Source organism: Pelodiscus sinensis, chromosome 2 (genome assembly GCF_052426305.1).
Source record: "Pelodiscus sinensis isolate ZL-2025 chromosome 2, ASM5242630v1, whole genome shotgun sequence".
Lineage (NCBI taxonomy): Eukaryota > Metazoa > Chordata > Testudines > Trionychidae > Pelodiscus > Pelodiscus sinensis.
This window is the reverse complement of record NC_143053.1, coordinates 16,134,252-16,157,368: the sequence shown is the minus strand read 5'-3', so window position 1 is coordinate 16,157,368 and position 23,117 is coordinate 16,134,252. Positions and strand designations below refer to the sequence as shown.

Here is a 23,117-nt window from a genome sequence, read left to right as displayed (position 1 = left end):
GGAGACCCTCTGCAGAGCACAGATGTGCATGTGTGGCCTGGGACAAGACGAAAGGATGTGCTGTATGTAGCTCTCTCCTTTAGGAGCTCACGCTAGAGCAGAGGAGCATTATTTCTGCCCTGCTGTCTTGAGGTGCTGTGACGATTCCTTCCTCCTTTCCCCGTGCACATGCCTAGTGCTGGGCACAGCTACATGGGCACAGCTGTGGGCTGAGCCTGTGGCCCTAAAATCAGAGGTTCTTTATAACTGAAGTTATAATTTGCAAGTTTCACCTGATCAACTGAGACCATTTGGGATTTTCATTCTATGGCACTATCAACTGAGCAGCAACAGAGGAGATGCCTGGGCACCAATCTGGACTAGGATGCTTCACAGGCAATTAGGCTCCATTGGCCCTACTGCACCTACTCTAACCCTGTATGAATTTTACGGCTCGTCTACACTGGCAAGTTACTGTGCTGAAACTTTCTCACTTTGGGGGAGCGGAGGAGCGTGTGAAAAGCCACTTCCCTGAGTGCAGCAAGTTTCAGTGTGCAGGTTGTAACTTTCTTAACCGGAATTCTCTGGTTCAGCAACATCCATCGTCTGGCAAGGACGTTGCAGGATCAGTGTCCTGGTGTAGGGCCAACAGCAAAGACCCCTGCAGGGCCAGCAGGGCAGAGAGCTGCCCACAGTGAGTTGATGGTGGGGCCGCCCAACACGTGACAGTGGGGCTACCCAGTGCGGTTGGGAGACTCAGAGTGTGGCTGCCCGGCAGGTCCCAGAGCCCTGGGAGCTGTGGCTTGGTGGGACAAGGAGCCATGGCAACGATTGCCTGATGGGTCTCAGAACTCTGGTGCACGGTGGCAGCTGCCCAGCTGGTCCCAGAGACTGGCAGAGATTGCTGCTCAGCAGTGTCGGCAGGGCAGCAGGGCCAGCAGGAGGTGGAGAGCTGGGCAGGAGGCCAGTGGACCAGACTTGGGGGGCTGGTGGTAGGGGTTCAGAAATGACCTCCCCTGGTCCAGCAAAATCCCTCATCTGGGACCAGTCAGGTCTTGAGGGTGCCAGACCAAGGAGGTCCAACCTGTAGTAAGGTGTCAGTGTAGACAGGGTCTCCAGTTAGGGAAGTGAATGGTTAACCAGTAAGCCTCACCGTTACTGGGGAAAGCTTACTGGTTCCAGTTAACTGGAGGGGGCTGAAGCAGCTTCCCACGTGCTGTGGTCAGGGGGTTGCTCCAGCCCCACAGGGTCTGCCACAGGTGGGGGACACTCCAACCCGGCCAGAGCAGCCCCTATCTCCACCCACCCCTCTTTAATCAGTTAACCAATTAAATATTGCATTGAACTAGGTAAGTGATGAAATGGGATTTTACGTCACTATTCTCAGCATTGGGAGCTATGCCCCTTGTGGAGGTGGCTTTCCTAAAGCGCTGGGGGAGTTCTTGCATTGTGGCAGCATTTTAATGCTAGTGTAGACAAAGCCTGAGATGCTGTCACTAGCAGCTGAAAGAAGGTGTGAAGAAAAGCAGTGCAGGGTCAGGCTTACTGTAACTCACACAGTCTTACATCTCCTGTGAGTTGCTACTCTTGTTACACTGGTCTGGTGACACATCAGGGTAAGACTCAATGAGCCAAATTCACAGATGATGTGTAAGGAGCTGGGTGTCAAAGTTACACATTAGACAGTTCAGAGAAGTCTGAGGGATTCTATGTAAGTTTTACGTGAGTTTAAGTCACTGCAAGAAGCACGCTAAGGGTCTGTCTACACTTGTACCCTCTTTCGATAGAGGGATGCAAATGAAGACATTCAAAATTGTAAATGAAGCTGGGATTTAACTATCCTGTGCTTCATTTGCATAATCACGTTATGCCGCTATTTCAAAATAGCGCTATTTCGAAATAAAACACACTGTGTAGACATGTTATTTCGAGAGAAAACCCTTCTCTCGAAATAACTGTTAAACCTCATTTTATGAGGAATAAAGGTTATTTTGAGAGAAGGATTTTCTCTCAAAATAACGTGTCTACACAGCGTGTTTCTTTCGAAATAGCACCATAACAAATCAATTAGGCAAATGAAGCATGGGATATTTAAATCCCAGCATCATATACAATTTCAAATGTCTTCATTTGCATCCCTCTATCGAAAGAGGGTGCAAGTGTAGATATACCCTGAGCAAAGCTGGAAAAGAGTGTAGAGTATATACTAGCTTTGGGTATCACTAGACTTTCCTAGCTCCATGTAATCACTCCCCCTGAGTTCTCATATTTCCGCGCTGACTTTAAGTGGGTTCTAGAGAAAACAGAACATAGTTGGTTTTGAGGAATATATGCACTTTATTTTGAGCAGTCTTTTGCTTAGATTCCAGCATTATTTTCCAACTCTTCTCCAAATGTTCCATAAATTCTCTATGCAAAGGCAAGGAGTAGCTGAGCTGGGTTTGCCACAGTTTATTTTTAACAGGATTGATTTGTTATTTTCAAGGTCATGATGACTCAGAAGGAGATGGATAAAAAAAAAGGCATGGTAACAGGGTGAAGGAATCTGGAAAAGGTAAAAATGAATTAATATAGATGCGCTACCTTCTGAGCTTTGCCAAAAGGCGTATGCTTTCATTCGGAATGCAGTGCGAAAACGCTCCTTATTATTCAAGCCAACATTCTTAGGCTCTTTAGAAGGACTTTCTTCAATGGCATCTACATTCAGAGGGGTAAATAGCTTTCCTTTAGTATTGGTACCACGAACCCGATCCAAGAGACCCAGCTTTTGGCTACAAAATAAGCAAAAGTGATCAATTTTCCTCCATTAATGCAGACCAGTACACTTTAACTTGCTTTCACGATGCTTTTAACATATTAGATCCCAAATAAATGTTCCACATACAAGAAGAATACTGATAGAGCTATGTAATACATCACTGTCATTGTAACTAACAACTAGATTTATTTGAGAATTCACTGGGGTTGTTTTTTTTTGGAGGGGAGACCATAATATCAAAGCAGCCAATGTTACAATCCCTATCTACCTACTCTCTCTTGCTTCTGTTCCATTAATGTGGCTGACATGCCCGCTTTATCATTAAGACAACAAAACACCAATATTTAACCAGCATCATCCTCTGATGGTAGAGAGAATTGGCCTTTTCAGGTCAGTGCTCTCTTTAAGTTCTGGATCCATGGTAGACTATTAAATGAGCTACCGGTGTAATACTGAATGAGAGAAGTGTGAATGTGTGCTAGACTGAGAATAAATTATCTTCACTACAGCAGAGAACACAAAGACATTCCTGAGCAATTGTTCCGTACATGGCACTTCAGGATAGCCGGTTCCCGCTCCTTTAATTCCAGTCAATATTCATGGTAGGGAAAATGAGGATGGTGTTTACTGATTGATAAGAATTTAAAACAGCCCTTTTTTGACATTAATGCCATGAAAATGTATGTTCTTTGGGGACACTCTGTAGTTGGACCACACCAGCCCTTCCATGCTAAACTTTGGACAGGTGAAATGTCTATATTGATAACGCAGGAGATTACTAAAACTGCTTATGGCAGCATAAAGTTATTTGCCATATGTCATGCTCAGTGAAAGACTGAATAGGTGTCAGGCCCTAACTGAAAATGTATTTGGCACTCCTAAGGGATTCTCCTATAATGATTAAAGTATGGGGTAGTATGTGGGACAAACACAGATCCATGAAAACTGAACTACGCTCATCTTTACTAGGTGAGGCCATGAAGACAACAGGAATGTAGAACATAGGACTGGAAAGGGTGTCCTGAGTCACCAAGCCCAGTTCCTTGCTATCCCAGGTCACACAATTAGCATACAATTAAGTCATACAATCAGCACATGTTATTCCACATGGGCATTATAGTGAAGGGTGAGTGTAAGACATTTCACTTTTATCAAATTACTGTGGCCCTCAACTGTCTGTGTGTATTGCTAGGGTGCCTGTCCCAGTCAGTAATATCCCAGAGAAAGGGATGTTATTTAACAAAGATCCTTTTATGGAGATGAGTTTTACAGGGATTGATCATTTTTCTTGAACAGTATTGTCAATGTGAACACCATATCTGTAGCCCAGTGAGATAAAACAAATGTATTGTCAGTACCTTAGATTTTGATATGTAAAATAATAATGAAAACCATTCTGTGCAACTCCCCCCAGATCCTCGACCTGCCTTACAGTTTCATAGCAGAGATTAATAGCTATACAATTTTTTTCCTGTCAGTATGGACTTTCCCCATTGATTCCTGGTCTGTATTTATAGTCACTCTGGTGATGAATGTCTGTATTTCTCTATGGGAGCTTAAAGTAGTGCTGCAGTTGACAGCAGGGGTGTTAAAAAAGTACATGTTTTGATCAGCTGGGGGATAATTTGGTCTCTGTTGAAAATTACAGAAGCCTTGGGGCTACTCTAAGTTGCACTGGTGGTAGTATCTCCCTAGAGGTCTGCCAACCCAGAATTACTAGAATGCATCATGCTCAGACTTTTAACTCAGGGAGGGTTTGAAAGAGCAGAGAAAATGAAGTTGAAGTCAGTAAGATCGCTTGGATGAGTCCTGCATACACCCGAAGGGTTACATTGCAGAATTTCTGTTTGCTTATCTAACTAACATACAAAAGCACAGTTCTCAGGAGAAGCTGCTTTTATGAAGAGCCTTAAGGGAAAAGAGGGCACCATTACAGCAGACCCCTCAAAGAGGATTCCAGGAGCGCAGACTGAAAGGAAGAAGATACAGAAGTGGGTTTGGAGACCAGGATGAGTCAGATGAATAACTTGGACTTAACAATCATGGAGAAATAAGAAGTATTTGAAAGGGAAGTGGAGAGCTTGTATCTGATGCAGGAAGAAAAAAAGCTGAAGCTATTTAAGTGAAGTTATTTTAAAGAGGGTCTGAACAGGGTCAGAGCCGGGCAAGGCGGAGGATTTTTGCAGCAGAGTTTTAGACAGAATGGAGGGGAGATTCCAGGAGGAAGATGTTACAGCCATCAGGGGATGAGGTCAGATGGAAAGTGGTGCTGAAATGAGGTTGGCTTTCTCCTTTGTTCAAAGCATCCTATGGGCATCGATCTCTGGTGAAGCAAGCTTCTCACTCACCTTCCTAAGGATGACTAACCTGCATAAGCTAAAGAGGTTTGCTCTGGGGGAGCACCCTAAGGTCACAAGCTGTCTGCAAAGCAAGTGTTCTAGCATGGGACAGCCAAATGTTCAAACTCAGTGCCCAAAGTAAGGCATCATAATGAGCGGCCTCATTTCAAATTACTCTGAGCACATGTCATTCCCATGAACCACAGGTACCCAGTACCTCTAAAAAAGCAGGCCTCCAGATGCCTAGATATGGAGTTAGTTGCCTACCTTTAGGAACGCCAGTGTGTGCATTTTGGCCTGGGCTCCCTCAGGATGTTACTAGTAAAGAGCCCAAACAATTAAGTTTAAGCCAAGTCTTTTTCAAAGTCCAGGGTTGTTCACGGGTCGTGCTTTCGTTTGGGACCATCTAGATTTTCTAAAACTTACTCATTTTGGTTGAGTCAAGGCTGTGAGAAATTCTGATGGGAAGCATGAAGTTTCTGGCAAAGGTGCTGAGTGCTGAAAAAGTGGCAAGTGGCAAAGATTGTGTGGTATGGGGACTTCTTCAAATATCCATAGTGGGTCAGAGGAGGGCTTATTCTGAAAACTGGGAGGGACATGTGTTTGAACTGGGCATGAAATACGTGTTGGTTAACTATGGCCTCCATGTCCATCTAAACTCCTCAGGCCTATCCAGAAGCATGATGGGCTCTTAGCCTTACAATTCAAATGGCAGTGTTAATTGGGAATTCCTCTTATCGCAGACAAAAGGGTTCTCCTGTATTATCTCCAGTTTGCAGATGGGGAAGTAACTTGCTCAAGGCCACGGAAGGAGTCAAACGTTGGATTTGGAATTTCAGCAATTTTAGAGTTGTGCTCACTGAACTAAACGTCAACTTTCTTAACAGAGCAGATGGAAGCATTAGCCTGACTGATTCTGTGAGACTGTGACCACCAGGAAATGGAAGTGTATTGGGACACAGCTGCAGAAACCACAGAGCTTATCTCAGGATTTTTTCTAAATTTGGAGTTAAGAATCCCTGCAATGGTTGTCTCAAAACAGAAATCCTCATTTTTCCACACCTCCCTTCTGGAATTTAAAATATTCCTCTCCAGTCAGCATGACAAATTACTTATTTGCAGCAGTGATCTCAACTGCACACGTCCACAGGATGCTTTCTCTCTTTTATTCATGCCAAAAAATCTAATTCTAAATCTTTTCCAGATTCTTCTTGTAGGACAAAGTTCTACTCTCTGAATCTATAACCCAGCACTTTTATTTTTTTTAAGTCCTTCATTTGGATTCATTCTCCAATAACATCCCTGGTAGGGTGTAATCTGATGGAGAACTCTCAAACTAGTAGCAACACTTGCTACAATATTAAACAATTTCACAACAGATACTGATATTCATGTCTGAACTAGGGCTACTACAGCAGTATAGACTATTCAGAAAATCATGTGCCAATTTTACTTGAAAGAAAACTTCCTCAATTTACAGTGAGTTGTGCACTAAAACTTTCTGGATTTCTTTGCAGATAAAAAATTGTCTGTCATCAAACAAGGAGTGGGCATTGTCTCAGCATTTGGATCTATTAAAAAAAGGCCTGGAAATATTTTCTCTTATTACATGATCTCCTTCATGAACACATCATGCGCATGACTCCATAGCAATGTATCAAAGCATGCGGAGATCGCATCATTCTTCATGAGTTTGACTAGGGCAGTGGTTCCCACAGAATGCTGCTGGCAGAGCTCAGGCTTCTGGCATTGGTATTGGAGCGGTTTTTGTCTCCTTGACCTGTGGTCCCATAGCACATTCCTCCCTTACACAAAATTCTGATTTGGGGTCGAACTTCTAAGAACTTTCATTGTAAAGCCTCAACATGACGTGGTTACAGAATGAAGATCTTCATGACAAACCTGACCACCTCCCATTCAACTGTGCACACCCCAAGCTGTGAGGGAATCTCAACTGCTCCAAACCTCAGTCTTGTGGGACTAAGCAGGGTGCCAGGTTAGATGCACCGATGCTCCACTGTGGATCATATCAAACTTCTGAATGGGAGGCAGGTTGACATGGGGCTCTGCGGCTCAGCACAAAGGTCAGATACTCAGTTCACTGATTCAGAAAAATTCTGCCTTCAGATTCTCACTTGCAACTTCCATTGATTTCCCCGTGAATTGTGCTGCAGTTTCTCAGAGTGGAATGTGGTTGTTGAGTGTACGAGGAAGGGTTAGGGGGTCATTGGCCACTGCAGTTCAGGTTTTACATTCACTCTAGAAGGGTGGGAACCACTGAACTAGAAGATTACCTCCAGAAATGATCATGCAAGAGAATAAAGCAATTTCATCCCATCATGCAAGTCAGGCACTCTCCTCTCTGGGATGATTCTGTTGAAGTATATGTGTAGGGTTGGGTTTTTTGGGGGTTTTTTTGCACCTAATATTGGAGTTTCATAAACTGCCAATATTTCTGCAAGAATGAAGAAAAACTAAGTGATAACCCTTACAATGGATCACCAATATCCTCCCTCTTATCTTTATAATTATTATCCCAAAAATAAAATAAAATAAAAAGATCCAGTCAGAAACTCTTCTAATGCATTTCTCAAAAATAGTTCATAATCATATTTTAAATGTGTTTTGCAGCCTCAAATAACTGGAAGCACACGGCAGTCATGCTTACCCCAATTTTTACTACACTAGCTATTGTATCTGGGGAGTCAAACTTATATTACATTATCTTATAGAGCAGCTAAGTATGGCATACAAAAACATCAGATTAACAGGTGGGATTTTCTTGGCCTAACTGTACTCCCACTGAAGTTAATAGGATACCAATGTCAATAGGTCAACAGCAAGTCCTGAATGCCCACCCTCAATTAATGCTCCAGTACAACATACATAAAAGCCTTCTGTAATTCTTTGTGATCACTCTTCTAAAATACTTCCAAACATTAGCCAATTATTTCCCAACCCACATTTTGAGGACAGTAAATAGATATTACATTCTGAAGAAGGGGAAACTCAAAGAGAAATCACTATATTCAGCTCTAAAATAATCAGCTATAATGCCTTCTAATAACTCACACCTCTACTTAGGGAGCCAGGAGGACAGCCCTAATTCGTGAGATCCAAAATTGCAGATGTCTAACATCTGAGCTACAGAAGAACTCTTCTAGCTACAAGTGGGAAGTAATAAGCCCCTTATCCTCTTGATGCGTCAGCCATGAAAGAGCAACATCAGTCATTCACAAAGCCAATATGTCACAGTTCCTTCATTAGCACCCGGTGGGTCCAATTATTCTGAGAGTGCTTCCTGGGAGGTACTCAGCAATTAGAAGGCCTGGGTCATGTAGGCTGAGTTGCCTACAAATGTTTTCATGTTTGGAGGTCATGGAAGGAGAACTAATGAGGTACAGCAGAATGGTAAGAAAAAGTGGTGAGAATAAAATTAAGTGCTTGATAATTTAGGGAGAAAATCAGTTTCCACAATAAGGTATCTGGATAGATCCCTTAATCATTTAGTATTTGCATATTATGTACCTGCAGTATGCAAGGTGCTGGCCATCTGTAGGAAGATGTAGTTCTTGCTTCCCAAGAACTTACATTCTTGGGCTTGGATTCAACTTTATTTACATGCTTAAAGCTAAGTTCTTTGGTGATTCAGAGTCTAGGACCTTGGTCCTGCAAATACTTATAGACATGAGTGAATTTACACAAGTGACCACTGAACTCACATACAAAGTTATTCACATGTGTTGGTGTTCACAGGACTGAGGTTTTAAAATAACACCTAAATCTTTCTTATGCAGCACATTTCAGCAGTGGATCTCAAAGCACTTTACACATGGGGAAACTGAGGCACAGGGTGGAGAAGTGAATTGCCCCAGGTCATTCAACAGTCTATTGGCAGAGCCAGAAATAGAACCTAGGTCAGCTGAATGATAAGCAAGGGCTCTAACCACTAGCACACAGTACCTACTTTAGCATCTTTTAAACAGTGCTAACTTCCTGCGAGCTCTTTTGTCCCCTCACTTTTTTTTGTTTTTGGTTTTTTTTGGGGTGTTAGATTAACTATTGTAGTAAAAAAAGAAAGCACAGGCAGAAAATGGCATGCAGCAAACACGGAGAAGAGAAAGATAGGCTCAGTTATTACTGGAATGTATATACCTAAGTTTTCTTGTGACGCTTGATCCAAAGAATGACTCCCTACTAAATATGACATTACTGTAAAGTGAAGAAGAAGTTGTTAAGATGAGAGGTTAATGGTTATCAGTGAAACAGTGAAGTATGGAAACTGATGTGGTTAGGGCTTGTGGCTGTTGGCAGATCATAGATTGTCCCCCTTTCTTGTTTTGTGGAGGTCCATTCAGAAGAAATGCAGACAGTGACATTTTCCAGCTCTCTTTACAAAGTATGATTTTATTTTTTATCTTTCTATTATTACTGGCAACATGGAAATATTAATTAAATATTAGATTATACACAATCCTTTCTAACATCATAACAAGGAGACCTATGTAGCTCTTTTCATTAAAAGATTTCAAACTATTGTTATATTTATATATATTTATTATTACGTATGTATTATATCAACTCCATTTTAGAGATCAGAAAACAGAGATAAGTGACTTGCTGACAGTGGTAGAGATTGGAAAGAACCTTCATCTATTGATACTAAGTCCCATGGTCTAATCAGTAGATCATACTCCCTATACCCAGTCAAAACTCTTTCTTGTGTGAAGGCTGCAGAATCTGGTTCAAAACCCTGAAAGGCTTATCTATCATGGCTTGATATTAAGAGAGAGTGAGAATCCGCAGCTCCAGTTAAATTCAATGGAGCAGATGTCAGCATCACTGAAAACCAGTCTCACAATCCCTCTCTTGTCTCTCTCACCACTAGAAGTTGGCCCAATAACAAATATTACCTTGTCCCTCTCAAATACAGATGCAATTGCAAAAAAGCTGGAACAAAAAAGGTATGTTTCTGAATTCTATACAAAATTGGTGGAAGCTTTGAAAATGTATGCTCGCCATGCATATGTGTATCAACTAATGGCGATAAGGAACTCCCATTTCAAAATGAACCTAAGAACACCTTCCCCCTGGAGCTAAAGCCTCAGAAAAACCTGAGTCATCAGACAAACCTTGCAAGGCACCCTGGGGAAGAGAATTTGGTTATGTCAGATAAAGGGAGAGGGGTGAAGTCATCTTTCTACAGCAAAATGGCAATGTGATACTGCGCTCTTAAGCTATATATACACTGCACAGTTATTTTGGAATGAGCTATTCTGGAATAGTTATTCCAAAATAGCTTATTTTGAAATAGTACGTCTACACTGCAGGGAAGCCTCAAAATTAGTCCGAGGCAGGCTTCCCTAATGTAGACATGCTATTTCGATTTAGAGCCCCAGGAGGAATGATCCTGGAGAGGGGCTATTTAGAAATAGCAGAAGTGGAGCGTCTACACGGCTTCATCACTATTTTGGAATAGGCATTATTCTTCGTAGAATGAGATTTACAGAAGTCAGAATAAGCTGTCTATTATTTCAAAATTATTCTGAAATAACTATGCGAGTATCTACACAGCAATTCCGTTATTTTGAAATTATTTCGAAATAATGGAATTGCTGTGTAGACACTCGCATCGTTATTTCGGAATAACAGTTGTATAACCACACCCTTCGTAACTAGCAACCCAGTCTTTAAGGTGCTGAAGAGTGAAAGGCAAGTGAGCAAGACTTTTGAAGCCATTACCTGGTAAACTCCTGACTAGGGATAGGCTAAATGCTGTCTTGCAGAGTGTCAGTATGTAGCATGTATAGGGGAAGTAGTGGTCTTCTCAGAGCAGCAACAACATGTACCATAGAGGTGAATCTGTCAGGAAGGCATACCCAGAACTTGCATCAGAATCCTGTCCTTTCCTGTAAGGACCAACTTTCCTATCTTGTGCCATCACCAGGGACCATGGACTGCCAAGCCTGCTTTTCATCCAACTGCATCATACAACTGGGTGGTTGTACCCTGCTTGGAAGGTGAGATCTAGTTAAACTTTGGGGTTCCACAAAAATTATATTAGCCTTCTCCCATTACAGACTTTATCATGTTGCCTCACCACTCATTCATCTCCCCCCACCACCCTCCATCTCTGCCTCCTCAGTGGACCTTTTCTCTCTTCCCAAACGGTTCACCCACATAGTCACATAAAGTTGAATCTACTATATTACTGAGCCCAGATTACAAAGGTTTTGCCTTAATCCTCTCCTGCACCTGACTAATGTTCTATTTTTTTCATGGAAATGGGGGAGGGGGGAATAGTGAATTTACATTGGAGTGTGTGTCCATCTCTGTTTGTATTATCATTACTGTCACTGACATCATATGGAACTTTGCCACTAATTTAATGCATGTACAATGGGGATTTAAAAAACTATCTGTCTGTGTCTAGACTGGCAAGTTTTTCCGCAAAAGCAAAACTTGCCAGCTGTCTACACTGGCCGCTTGAATTTCCGCAAGAACACTGATGATCTCATGAAAGAAATCAATGCTTCTTGCAGAAATACTATGCTGCTCCCGTTCGGGCAAAAGTCCTTTTGCACAAAAGGGCCAGTATAGACAGCTCAGATTTGCTTTGCACAAAAAAGCCCTGATCGTGAAAATGGCAATCGGGGCTTTCTTGTGCAAAAGCGCGTCTAGATTGGCACGGACGCTTTTCCGCAAAAAGTGCTTTTGCAGAAAAGTGTCCGTGCCAATCTAGACACACTTTTCTGCAAATGCTTTTAACGGAAAACTTTTCTGTTAAAAGCATTTGTGGAAAATCATGCCAGTCTAGACGTAGCCTCCATGTATATCTCCATCACCCAAGCTTGCCTCTCTTTTAATCTGTACACTAGTTATTTCTTCCCAGCTCATCTTGGGCAGCACAGCTCAGCTCCTTTTGCTTCCTTCACATTCCAAAACTCAAACAATACATTATGCTGCTACCACTTTCTCTCTTAGAACTTCTCGGCTTTTAGGTACGGGAGATACTAAATCACTTTCTGTGCAGCTGAATGTACTAAGAAAGCAAGCCTTCATCATTTATTTGTATTTAATGTTATAGGAATGCTGCAAGAGTAGAAGAGTAGAAAAGAAAGAAAAGTATGCCCCTTAGTAATTTGTAATTGTCTGAACTGTTATGGAACCATTAGCAAACAGAAAGGAAAATGTCATACTGATTGCATCAGAGGGCCTGATTCAAAGTCCACTAAAGTCGATGAGAACTGCATACAGCTGCTGATTTTTCAGGAGTAGCCCAACCTCTTTCATGAGATACTAATTTCTGCTGCCTGGCAGTAATAATTGCAAGATCAGTTACCCCTCTGTTGAAGGAGGCCATTGTTTAAAAAGAAGCCGCAACCTAGGGAAAACAGGAATCCCAGGGTGATATTTTCAAAAGCCCCAAAGTGACTTCGGAGCCCGAGTCCTGTCAAGTTTCACTAAGTGTCTAAATGACTTAGGCACTTTTGAAATTTGTATCCTTGCTATGTATGTGGTTACAAGTGTGTTTCCGGAGTTGCCGTCTGACCAATAGTCCATTCCTTTGCAGTCATTGAAGAAATCCTAGTTCTCTTCAATAAGCCCATCTTCGTCAAGGGGAGTCTTCCACTGAGGATGTCAATGAACTTTACATCAAACCCAAAATGAAAGAGTTGGGTTTTTTTAGGAACTGCCAAGGGACAGAGTAATTCTGAGCTTGTGAATGTAGTGAATTACAACAATCATGATGTCTCATGATACTGCAATGATAATAACCAACGTTAGCTAGAACAGCCCAATTCTCCCTATAACAACATGAGTGCTAAGCCATGATTTTACTGCATAGTCTAGCAGAAGTCCATTTAGGCCAATCCCTAAACATAAACAACTAGTTAGGCTAGTTACAAAAATCCCATAGTACCTTACAAGTTGTAGACATGGTATCTTGGATCCAGTATTAAAGGGAAGAATAAAGGGGTCATGCGGAAATAGACTGTTTTAATTAATATTTACAGTGTTAAAAGTGTTTTTGGTTAGTGGAATGTGAGAATACAAGCAAAACAATAACCACAAAACATCCTTCAATAATGATTTTAAAGCATGGATATAATCATGACAGTTACGTACCTAGCAGTACCATCCAATTGCTCTTTTCTTTTGGGGAAAAGAAGAGTGAAAGCAGTAGGAAAAAGCAAGGAGAGAAAAAGTATGTGTTAAATTGAGAAGTTTTCCTTCTGGCATTACTGTAGAGTAGAGGTCCTAATCTTTTTCTATCATTGACCCCAAGTGACAAAAGTAGTAGTTCTTGCATTCCCCACCTAACTAGCCCTAAAGAAAAGGTTGACATGACCCCCACCTAAAGCTGCTTATGACCCTAACATTGAGGAAAATGTGAAAACAGAAATTTGAATAGTAGGGAGGCAACTGAGAAAAGTTGACAAATTACTGCATCCTAAATAAAGTCTTCCAAGGGATTTTCCCCCATGAAGATTTATTTTACAATACATCTCAGACTAGTAAGGGTGATAGATTTTGTTAGTAAATACATTGTGATGTATTCTTTCAGTAATGGCATGTGACATGTTCTTTTCTCTCTGAGGTTACTGAGAGAGTAAATAACTATCTACATTATGCAGGAATACACATTAGGACATATAGATTGTAGATAGTAATTTTAATACAGGAATATGCATAGATATAGATATAGGAATATACCTTAGTACATATAGGTAGTAGATAGTAATTTTCATACTTAGTATTCACGTGGCACTTTTAATCTATATAGCTCAATGTGAGGAAGGATTACCATCCCCATGTTCCAGAAGGGAAACTGAGGAACAGAAAGGTTTATGCCCAGATCTGCAAAAGTTTCCATTCAGCTGAGGTGTTTCTGGTTTTTGGCACCTCAACTCAGAGAGCAGATTTGAGGATAAAACGGCAAGAAAAAAGATGACCCCATTTCCCAACATATTATTTCTCGTGAACTCTTTCCACTGCAACATCATACCCTCAATCAATGGTTGTAAAAGGAGACAATTATAAAAATCATTTGGCTCTTTCCCCTGGATTCATTAGACAATTAAAGAGCTCCCCTTACAAAAGGCCAATATTAATTCAGTTTATTATTATCTTATACTTGGGTTCTGAACTATACCCATCATTGTGAGGTCAAAACACTGGCCCATACAGTTCAAGAGACAGGGGAAAGAATCTCAGCATTAACAAAACCCTTACATATAAAAACAGACTATTGGCTTGTGTGGCAGTCACCTATTCCCAAAGTTTCCTGTAAAATCCATGTTACAAGTTCCCTCAGGAATCAAAATGGAGGTACACAAAGCTGCTCCTGAGATGACATACTGAATGAAATCCAGAATACAAAAAGAAATTGACTCCATAGTAGATTCTTAGTTTTCCCCTTTGTTAAAAGCCAAGTTCTGCTCATTCTCCCATTTCAAAGAGGATTAGATCAAAGTCAATTAACAAACAAATAATATGCATCAGCAGGGTCCACACGGACAGTTAGTCTGCAGATTTTGAGGTGCAGGTTCATACTCTGTCTCACAAACGATTTATTAGTGAAGAAAGACAGACAGACAGAAAGAAAAAGAAAGGATAGATCAAAGGCCTGTTTGTTGTCAGGTAGATTTTTCTCAGCTTGTCTCTGAGCTGTGTAATTCCACTAAGCTGACCTGAAAAGCAGGTTCCCTACTTGCCCCTGAAATCTGCAGAAGAGAGTAGAGGAGAGATATGTAATACCACACAAAAAAGGCCTTACATAGCAGAGTTCACTTAACTGACATCTGAAAAGCAGCATGCCTGCCTAATTGGGACAATTTCAAAGATTCATGTATCCTTAATGCAGTGGATAAATGACACCCCTTTCTACAGATGTTCTGTCATATTTCCAAGAATAAAACTATCACTATCTTTTGTTCATCTCAAGTCAAAGGCATTCAGATGCCACTGAAATGTGAACAGCATAAGATTCTAAATGAAATAGAATTCCCTTCTTTGAATGGCTGTGACCTAAATTATCTCTAATTATTATATATTAAGGTTATTTTAAAGTAAAGTGGTCATCTCTTTGCTCAGTATTTTTCTATGAAATATTACAAATCTGACCCATCTTTTCTTTACACTGGGATCTTCCTCCTAAATTTATTGGAATCTAGGGTGATTTCCCCATGCTTGGGTGGAGCCTATGAACAGTATCACCTAAATAGTTTCAGGATCTGTTTCTTGTACAGAGGAAACATTTCTTGATGAACTAAAGGACAGTTTAGAGTCAGAAAAGTGATTTAAGCTACAATGCATTCAGGGGTTCCATATTTATTTTCTCTACATGATTTCATGATCAGACATGCTCAGTTTACAGCCAGAAATGGTTTTCAGACTAACAACTTGTCAAACTGAACCTGAATCTGAAAAACAAGCCTCTTACTCCATATATAGAAATTAAAGCATAGCTTCACAAGCAGGTTATCATGAGCGTATGTGTGTGGGTATTTGTGTCTGTGCGCATTATAAGACTGTGTATGTGCATGCATGCCAGTATATTACATCAGATGAAGTGGATTATTGTATTGCTCTGTAGTAATATACTGAACACACTATATATTACATAATTTACCATTTTTACACTTGCTTTTCACACTGAGGCAGTGGCTTCCCAGGGTATCTGTCGATGTGCTGGGCCAGTGGCAGCAGTTCCCAAAGCCACTGGGGACCACACTTGCACCCTGGGGTGCCCTGGGCCATGATGGACTGTTGTCCCCAGAGGCTCTCTGGGTTGTCTGGGGTTATGTTGAACTGCTGTCGGCGGCTCCTGCGGGGTTGCACTTCCCACCCAATCCCCCCTTGTCTAGCATGGGGGCTAAAGGCAGGTTGGTAGTAACTTTGGTTCCCCCTGTGGTGGGCACGCGAGGGAGCAGTGGTGTGGCCTTCCCCCTATGGTCACTCTGCAGTATAACTGTCCCTCCTAACAGCCCTCTCCCTTTCCTTGTTATAAAAAACAATCCCATTCCATTCACCTCCTGTTTTCCTGACACAACGAAACCCTGACCTTGCTTTAAAAGTTAGGAAAAGAGGAATCTGCATATCAAATTTGGTGGTCCTAGTTCTTACTGTTTAGGAGGAGTTCTTGAAAAAAAATTAACAGACAGACTGACAGACACAAGAATATTTCTAAAATCTATTGGTGGAAGCTCCTCTATAAGGGCCCATTTGCACCACTCTGAGGAAAATTTAAACTAAGTTATTAGGGCTGCAGAGCCCCATTCTTAGGGGCTGTAAATCAAAACACATAGAGAAACAACACACAAATACCTTTTTTCCCCAGTGTATGGTATCCATTTTTCAAAAACACAAAGGTTTCAAAATTAGTTTCCCAGCCTCTATGGAACTGAATTATTATCGACAAAACAGAAAAGTCTGCAAACACTAAATTGATGTGTAATAAACAATAGTGAAGGACAGTGTTGGAAAAGATTATCAAAATGGCAACTGATCAGAAAAGATATATCGGTTTATGCAGCAGAACCCCTTATGGCCTGAAACCTCCCTCTAAACGAAATCTAGCGATGTTCCCTGATTTGCATGAGTAACACTGAGACAGCCCAGTTATCCAAAACATTGTTTAGCCACATAATTTCCACATCCCATTCTATGTTCCCTCCAATCTTTTCCACCCATGTATGGAATAATGTTTTATGTGCACCCAGGCATGTGCAAATGTGCACCACCAATAGAAACACAAAACCTAGTTATGGGGATTCTGCTAATCAGCTCGGTTTGAATGTATCTTCAGCAGCTGCATAAGCACTCTGCTTAAAGGAAACACTGATCCCATGTCCTGGCTGGGTTCTGCTGGATAGGGTATTACTGATCTGAGCGGGCAGCACAACACTTGCCTGAAATATGGAAACGATACAATTGATTCATAAAACCTCCAGGTGGCAACGAGATCCATCCTGTTGGGGTTAGTAGCATAGTACCTCCAGGCAGCCTGGATAACACATGAAGGGACATTAGCAGTATTAGGGGAAATGTTTATCTGTGCTTATAAGTGAATTCAGCCAGTTACTACTCTTCTTAGCTCAAAAGAAGGTATCAATGCACGTACTCAGTGAGTCGCCCTGAATTATTAAACAGCAATATTGAGAGTGGCCATTAGATGGTGCCATAGTTCAAGTAAAGAGTATAATAGGAAAAAGAAGCGGTAGGACATCAGTCCTCAAAAACTGTTCCCAGGAGCAGCATATGTGGCAAGGTATTGTGCACTGCCCATCACTTTCAGATGCCCAGAAGATGTTACATACTACTAATCTTACTTTATTCTAAAGTCTGATCAGTCCAAAAGAGCATTAAGTGGAATGTACAGTACAATGGTGATCTGTCTGATGTTTCTGGGAATCTGAAAGAGCCTTGGTTAGCAGGCAACAATCAGTTTAATATACTGCTGTGGAAAGTTCTCTTGAGTGATTTTAGACTTGGCACTATCAAACTTCCATTAGTACATAAACAACCGTACTGTGGTTACCCTGCCTGCCTGTTCTGCAGTGATTCTTCAGTATCAGTGAGTCAACCCTATCCAGACATCCTCACAGTACCTTGTGCTTTGTTAGATAACAATTTTAATGTAAAAGTATGCTGTTCAGCCTATTTCTCCTAAGAATGGGTCTGACCCTGAGAGGTGCTGAATACCCACAGCTTCCATTTATATCAAAGAGAGCAATACATCATTTGACTCAGGACATGGCCTGTAATGCATACAGAGTTTCTGTCAAACTGATTGACATCCAAGCTACCAATTTTATATAATTTTTTACAAAATAAAATGTAAGGCTCTGATCCAAATCCCAGTGGAGCCAATGGCAGCCTTTCCACTGAATTAAATGTACTTTGAACTAACTCTTAAGACAGCCAGCAATCCAGGGATGCGTAACAGACTTTTTTTTTTTTTTGCTTTTGCAAACTACTTTTTCTTCTTGGTTCTTTTATAGAAACATTTATGCATGTTATGTTGCAGCCCTTATCAATAGAAACAAGTGACTCTTGAACAACAGTCCATATAATTATGAGTTTTTACAACAAAAAGGGTGGAAACAATGGAAACTGGGGCCTGTCAAAATAGGCGATTTCTCCCTCTGCTGCCCCCCAGCGCACAGCACAAAAGGTTTTGCCATCTTGTTTCAGGTGATTCTGGACCACTGAAATGAAGGTTGGTGGGGTGTTTCCCTAGAAAATTTTAGCCAAATGAATAATTTCTCTTTAAACATGCCACTTTTGCTCCAAAAGTTTTATGAATTCAGAGATTTTATGCTAGAAGGGACCATCCTGTCATCTTGTCTGACTTCAAAATGTACATCTTCATTACAAAACACAACTTCTCATAGGGTACGGCTAGACTGCGGGGGTTTTGGAGGTATCCCGAAAAAACTCCGCCGCGTCTAGGGAACACGTTTGCTCTTCTGCTTTTTCTTTTTTGCGGAAGAGTAAATGCGTTCTTTCGAAAGCCCTTGTATTCCTCGTTCTATGAAGAAGAAGCAGGCTTCAGAAAGGGGAGGAGGTTCTGACATCTGGCCCAATCTAGCTGGGCCAAATATCGGAAAAGCCTCTTTCGACAAAAGAATCGGAAAAAGGTACGTAAAATGCGGAGCACATTTTGTGTATCTTTTTTCAACAAACTTGTAGTCTAGCCGTACCCATATATGGCACAGGGAAATAAGAACTTCAAAGGAGAATTCCTTGCTCTATTACATAGCACCCTTATTATGCACTATCATTTCAAGAAGGAAACCCAGAGAATCCTAACCTGAATAAGTTCGGCTGCCGGCTTTCTTCTTTTCTCAAAATGTTTCTGACGATGTTGTTCCTGGACTTTTAGAGCTAGCCCTGACCCCAAGATGCCCTGAAAGCAGAAGTAGTAATGGTTGTCTCGTGTTATTTGATTAAAAACACAAGAATAAAATAAAATCTGAGGAGAAAGTTTTCTTAAAACATATGGATGAGACTATCAGAATTATGGGAAATTAGTGGGAGCACTTCAAATGGGTCAGTGCACTTTTCTAGCAGTTCTAGTTCACAGGGCACCACCATTTTCTGACAAACCCTGCCTTCACCAGAGGCCCACAATTCATGAGCTTTTCAAAAAGCTTCTTAGTCATTGCCTTCTGAATAACAAGATGTGCAGCTGGTCTGTTTTCCTCCTCCACTGTTTCAGTCAAAACCGAGCTAAACTCCAAGGTGGTGCATCTGAACCATATTCTGGATACTGCATCACCTGAGCACCCATCCCTGATGAATTTCTTTTTAAGTTTTGGGTAATAGGAGACCAATCTCAAGCTCCAAGTTTTTTACTGTTTCTATTTGAAACCACAGGTTGGTCCCGGGCCACTCAAAAGTTGGCACAACCTCACATGAGACGCTTACAGATCAGGATTAATTTTTTCAAAAATAACTTGGGGGCTTTGGTGACCAATCCCATTTTGAAAAGGAATTTAGGAGTCTAAGGCTGGAATTAAAATGATATTTAGAAACGTAAGTCCCATTGAAATCCAAATTGTATTGCCTTTCAGTAAGGTTAAGGGCTTAAGTCACCTTTAAAAACTTTACCTTTACCCTTTTTGCAAATTTGGTCCAAGCCTCAGGTTTGTAACAAAACCTGAAAAATTCTCTTTAGAGGCCTAGTTCTAAAGTTTTGCACAGCACACAGGATAATTCAGATTCAGCTCCATTTTATCTTAGCCACAAGGAGAAAAGAGATTGCTTTCCCCTCAGCATGCATGCATGTGATTAAGATTCCATCTTGGAATTATTATAGGAATTATTACAAGATTATTATACGTCTGCCGAGGTGGTGGTGAGGAGAGGGCAAAGAGAGCAACTTCCCCGGGGCCTGGTGATTAAAAAATAGAGGGGTGACATCAGTGTGCTCTGGGTGATGCTAAGGACTGACTGCGGGAGCGGGAGAGGGGCATGGCATAGTATGGGTGGTGCTAAAGGCTAGCTACCTTAGCGCTTCCACTTCTGTGATGCTTCGCCCCTTCAGGAAACACAGACTTCCCCCTCCCAACTTGCCCAGAGGTCCATCAATTCTGTCTGCCACTCTGCATCATTATCTCTGTGGTTTTTTTAAAACAAAAAAGAAGGATGGTACTTACGGCAGGAAGAGCAAAAAATGAAACTCCAATAAGAGAGAACGTGGCTGCTATCAGCCGCCCCTCCCAAGTTTTGGGGGTCTTGTCACCGTAGCCAATTGTTGCTAGAGTAATCTGTGGGGAGAATGGGTTGGCCATTCCATAAGAAAGACAACACAAATAGACTAGTAGGAGGGTTTCTTTTAAGCTTTACCCTCAAACGTGCATGACCAGTTTATAAATCTTTGCTTTGACCTCTGAACATTGTAGGAAAATGCACAAACACACACATTCTCAGCATGAATTCTGCAAGCAATCTGGAAAACATAAACTGTATATACAGTTTTTATGGTGCTTATCATAGTACCTACGAGTATGACAGATGTCAATGAATTTATCCTCTTCCTTCTCTGAACAGCACCCTGCTCAGGGGTGCTATTTACATAACAACAAAGGAAGCTTCTTCTCTGCTAAGGGTCTGTGCACATGCCATCACAGTGGGCACTACAACCTATATCCTTTGCTGAAATATAAGCGGAATTTAAGTATTTAAGACGTCAGAGTTAAGCTCCAGTATATCTAAATTTAAGATGCCGAGAGGCATATGATTCTTGTGCAAAAAGGGATTTTTGCACTAAATGGACAGATCCACACTGCATGTTTTTGCACAAAAACGGGTTGGAAGAGATTATGCAAATGAAGCACGAGAAAATGCTAATCAGCGCTTCATTTGCATTGCCTCTTCCGGCAAAGCGCATAGTGTAGACGTAGCCAAATTTGGGTTTGGATTAAATTGACACGTACAGGTTGAACCTCTCTAGTCTGGCACCCTCGGGACCTGAATGGGGGCCGAACCAGAGAATTTGCTGGACCATAGGATGTCAATATTGTCTAGCAGCATTACCAACACTTCCACTGCTTATTGGGCTCTTTGAAGACATGTGGGAGTAAATTAGAGCTAAATTACAGCAGAGAACACTGACAGTTGGGACTAGTGGCTTTAAACAAACTTTATGAGACCACAGGAAACTTAGCCATATCCCTGGTAAGAGGATATCCGGGTAACTAAAATCATGTCAGACCACAGATATTGATGGATCAGACAGTGCCAGACTAGAAAGGTTCAACTTGTTGTGAGTTTTTGTGAGAGGGATGTTGGAGAGTATTCTAAACAAAGGGGCAATGCCATGGTTCAGGTCTTATACCATGATTATCTTTGGTTCAGACTGCAGCATGACCTTGCAGTTGCCCTCACACTTGGAATATGCCCCCAACATATTTCCAACAGAAACATACAACGCATCAATTTAAGCCAAACTCAGACCACTCGTGGGGGACTGACTTCATATATTACGATCCTCTAGGGTTCAAACTTGCCTCTCAGATCTGCAGAAGCACAATGGACAGTTGTGTGCCAAAAACCCAGGGAAAATCAGGGGCATTTGGGCATCTGACTCCCACTTGTGCCTTTGAAAATCTCTGCCATAGGGATTTCTTCACCAGACTTTCTGAGCCACATTTGCAAGAGAGCTCAACACCCACAATTACAGACAGATCGCCATAAGAGCTCTGCCTCTCTTTAGGCCTGTAAATGGCCAGCTTTTCAAAAAGTGCTGAACATAGGAGCAGCTCCCCCTGTTCTGAGTTTTGAAAATCTGGCCATTTCATGTAGGTGACTAAACAGGAGCTGCTGGTTGCTAAAGACTGGCCCTTAGGCTCCAGCTAACGAAGTTCCAGAGTTTAAATTTTGAAAAACACTTAAATGACCTGGGCATCTAAGTCTCAATCTCAAAAGTGATTTAGGTACACGAGAGCTTAACGCTCACGGAAAGTCACTAGAACTTACTTGACACTTAGGAGCTTACATCCTATTGATTTTCAGCCAGACTTAAGCTCCTAAGTACCCAAATCACTTCTGAGAATAGGATTTAGGTGCTTCTGAATATTTTACCCGAATTCCTTCCATTCCCCTCATACTCTAATTCAACCAGAGACAGCTTTATTTCCATTAAACCAACAAATGAGAAACAGTTTCTACAGCTACTTACCAGCCCCCACCACAGTGCATCTGCATAGGTTTCGAACTCCTCTTTCATCTCGACTCCATGGGCATCCTTTTCAGGCACATCTTTCTCGACCAGGTAAACAAGGAATGAGGAGAGAATAAGTGTCAGGAACCCGATGTACCAAGCAGTGATGAGCTCCTGGAAAAGAAACAGACTGTAAAAGGGGGGAGACTGAAAACAGCATCAGCTTCTGCGATGGCAACACCAGACGTTGAGCCACAAAAGAGGAGAGATACACAGTGCAGAACAGCAAGAACTGTCGTTCCTGTCTGGATTACAGTCCGGGTCCAATGCAGCAAAGCGCTGGCTGTTCCATACCGCAGAGCTGTGATGATACTTAGTACCTGTAAAGACCTTTGCTGCTGAGGAAATAAAAGCAATTTGCAGTTGTAGTTTGGCTCATGGCTGGATTCAGAGCCACAGCCTCATTATTCCATGGGACCTGGCACCAGGGCCTTAGCCTCTCATTGGGAATGCCCCCCTCATTTCCCTCCTACAGAAGCTCCCCTCTCCATGATCCCAGAGAGGCAGCAAAGCAGTTGGGAAGCCTCCAACACTATCTCAGCGGCCAAGGTGAATCTGCTCGGGATGAGGGACTGGGGCTGTTGCTCTCTATTGCTCCTGCCGCAACACACACAGTGGGTTTTGGAGATGACAAGCCATCGAGGTGCCTGGGGCAGTTTAACCACTCAACACTATTGTTTCAGGTTTCATGCCGATGTCACTGCATCAGTTACATTTGAGTCACACGTCTCAGCTTTTCTTCACAACCATCAGTTTAGAAACCTCCTATGGTTTTAAATGAGAAAATTGAGACACTGAGGGAATCCAA

At 41.7% G+C, this 23,117-nt stretch overlaps 1 protein-coding gene across 1 annotated transcript in view; it reads right to left on the bottom strand.

Moving 5' to 3' along the window:
• The window catches only part of KCNQ3 (potassium voltage-gated channel subfamily Q member 3), a 271,766-nt gene that overhangs the window by 20,664 nt on the left and 227,985 nt on the right, over positions 1 to 23,117 (bottom strand). The window contains exons 5-10 of the mRNA XM_089776159.1: positions 22,268 to 22,423; positions 20,244 to 20,354; positions 18,896 to 18,991; positions 16,992 to 17,086; positions 13,207 to 13,233; positions 2,563 to 2,750 (exon numbers count right to left, since the gene is read on the bottom strand). Coding sequence (XP_089632285.1) covers positions 2,563 to 2,750; positions 13,207 to 13,233; positions 16,992 to 17,086; positions 18,896 to 18,991; positions 20,244 to 20,354; positions 22,268 to 22,423 — 673 coding nt within the window. The remainder of the gene's footprint in view (positions 1 to 2,562; positions 2,751 to 13,206; positions 13,234 to 16,991; positions 17,087 to 18,895; positions 18,992 to 20,243; positions 20,355 to 22,267; positions 22,424 to 23,117) is intronic.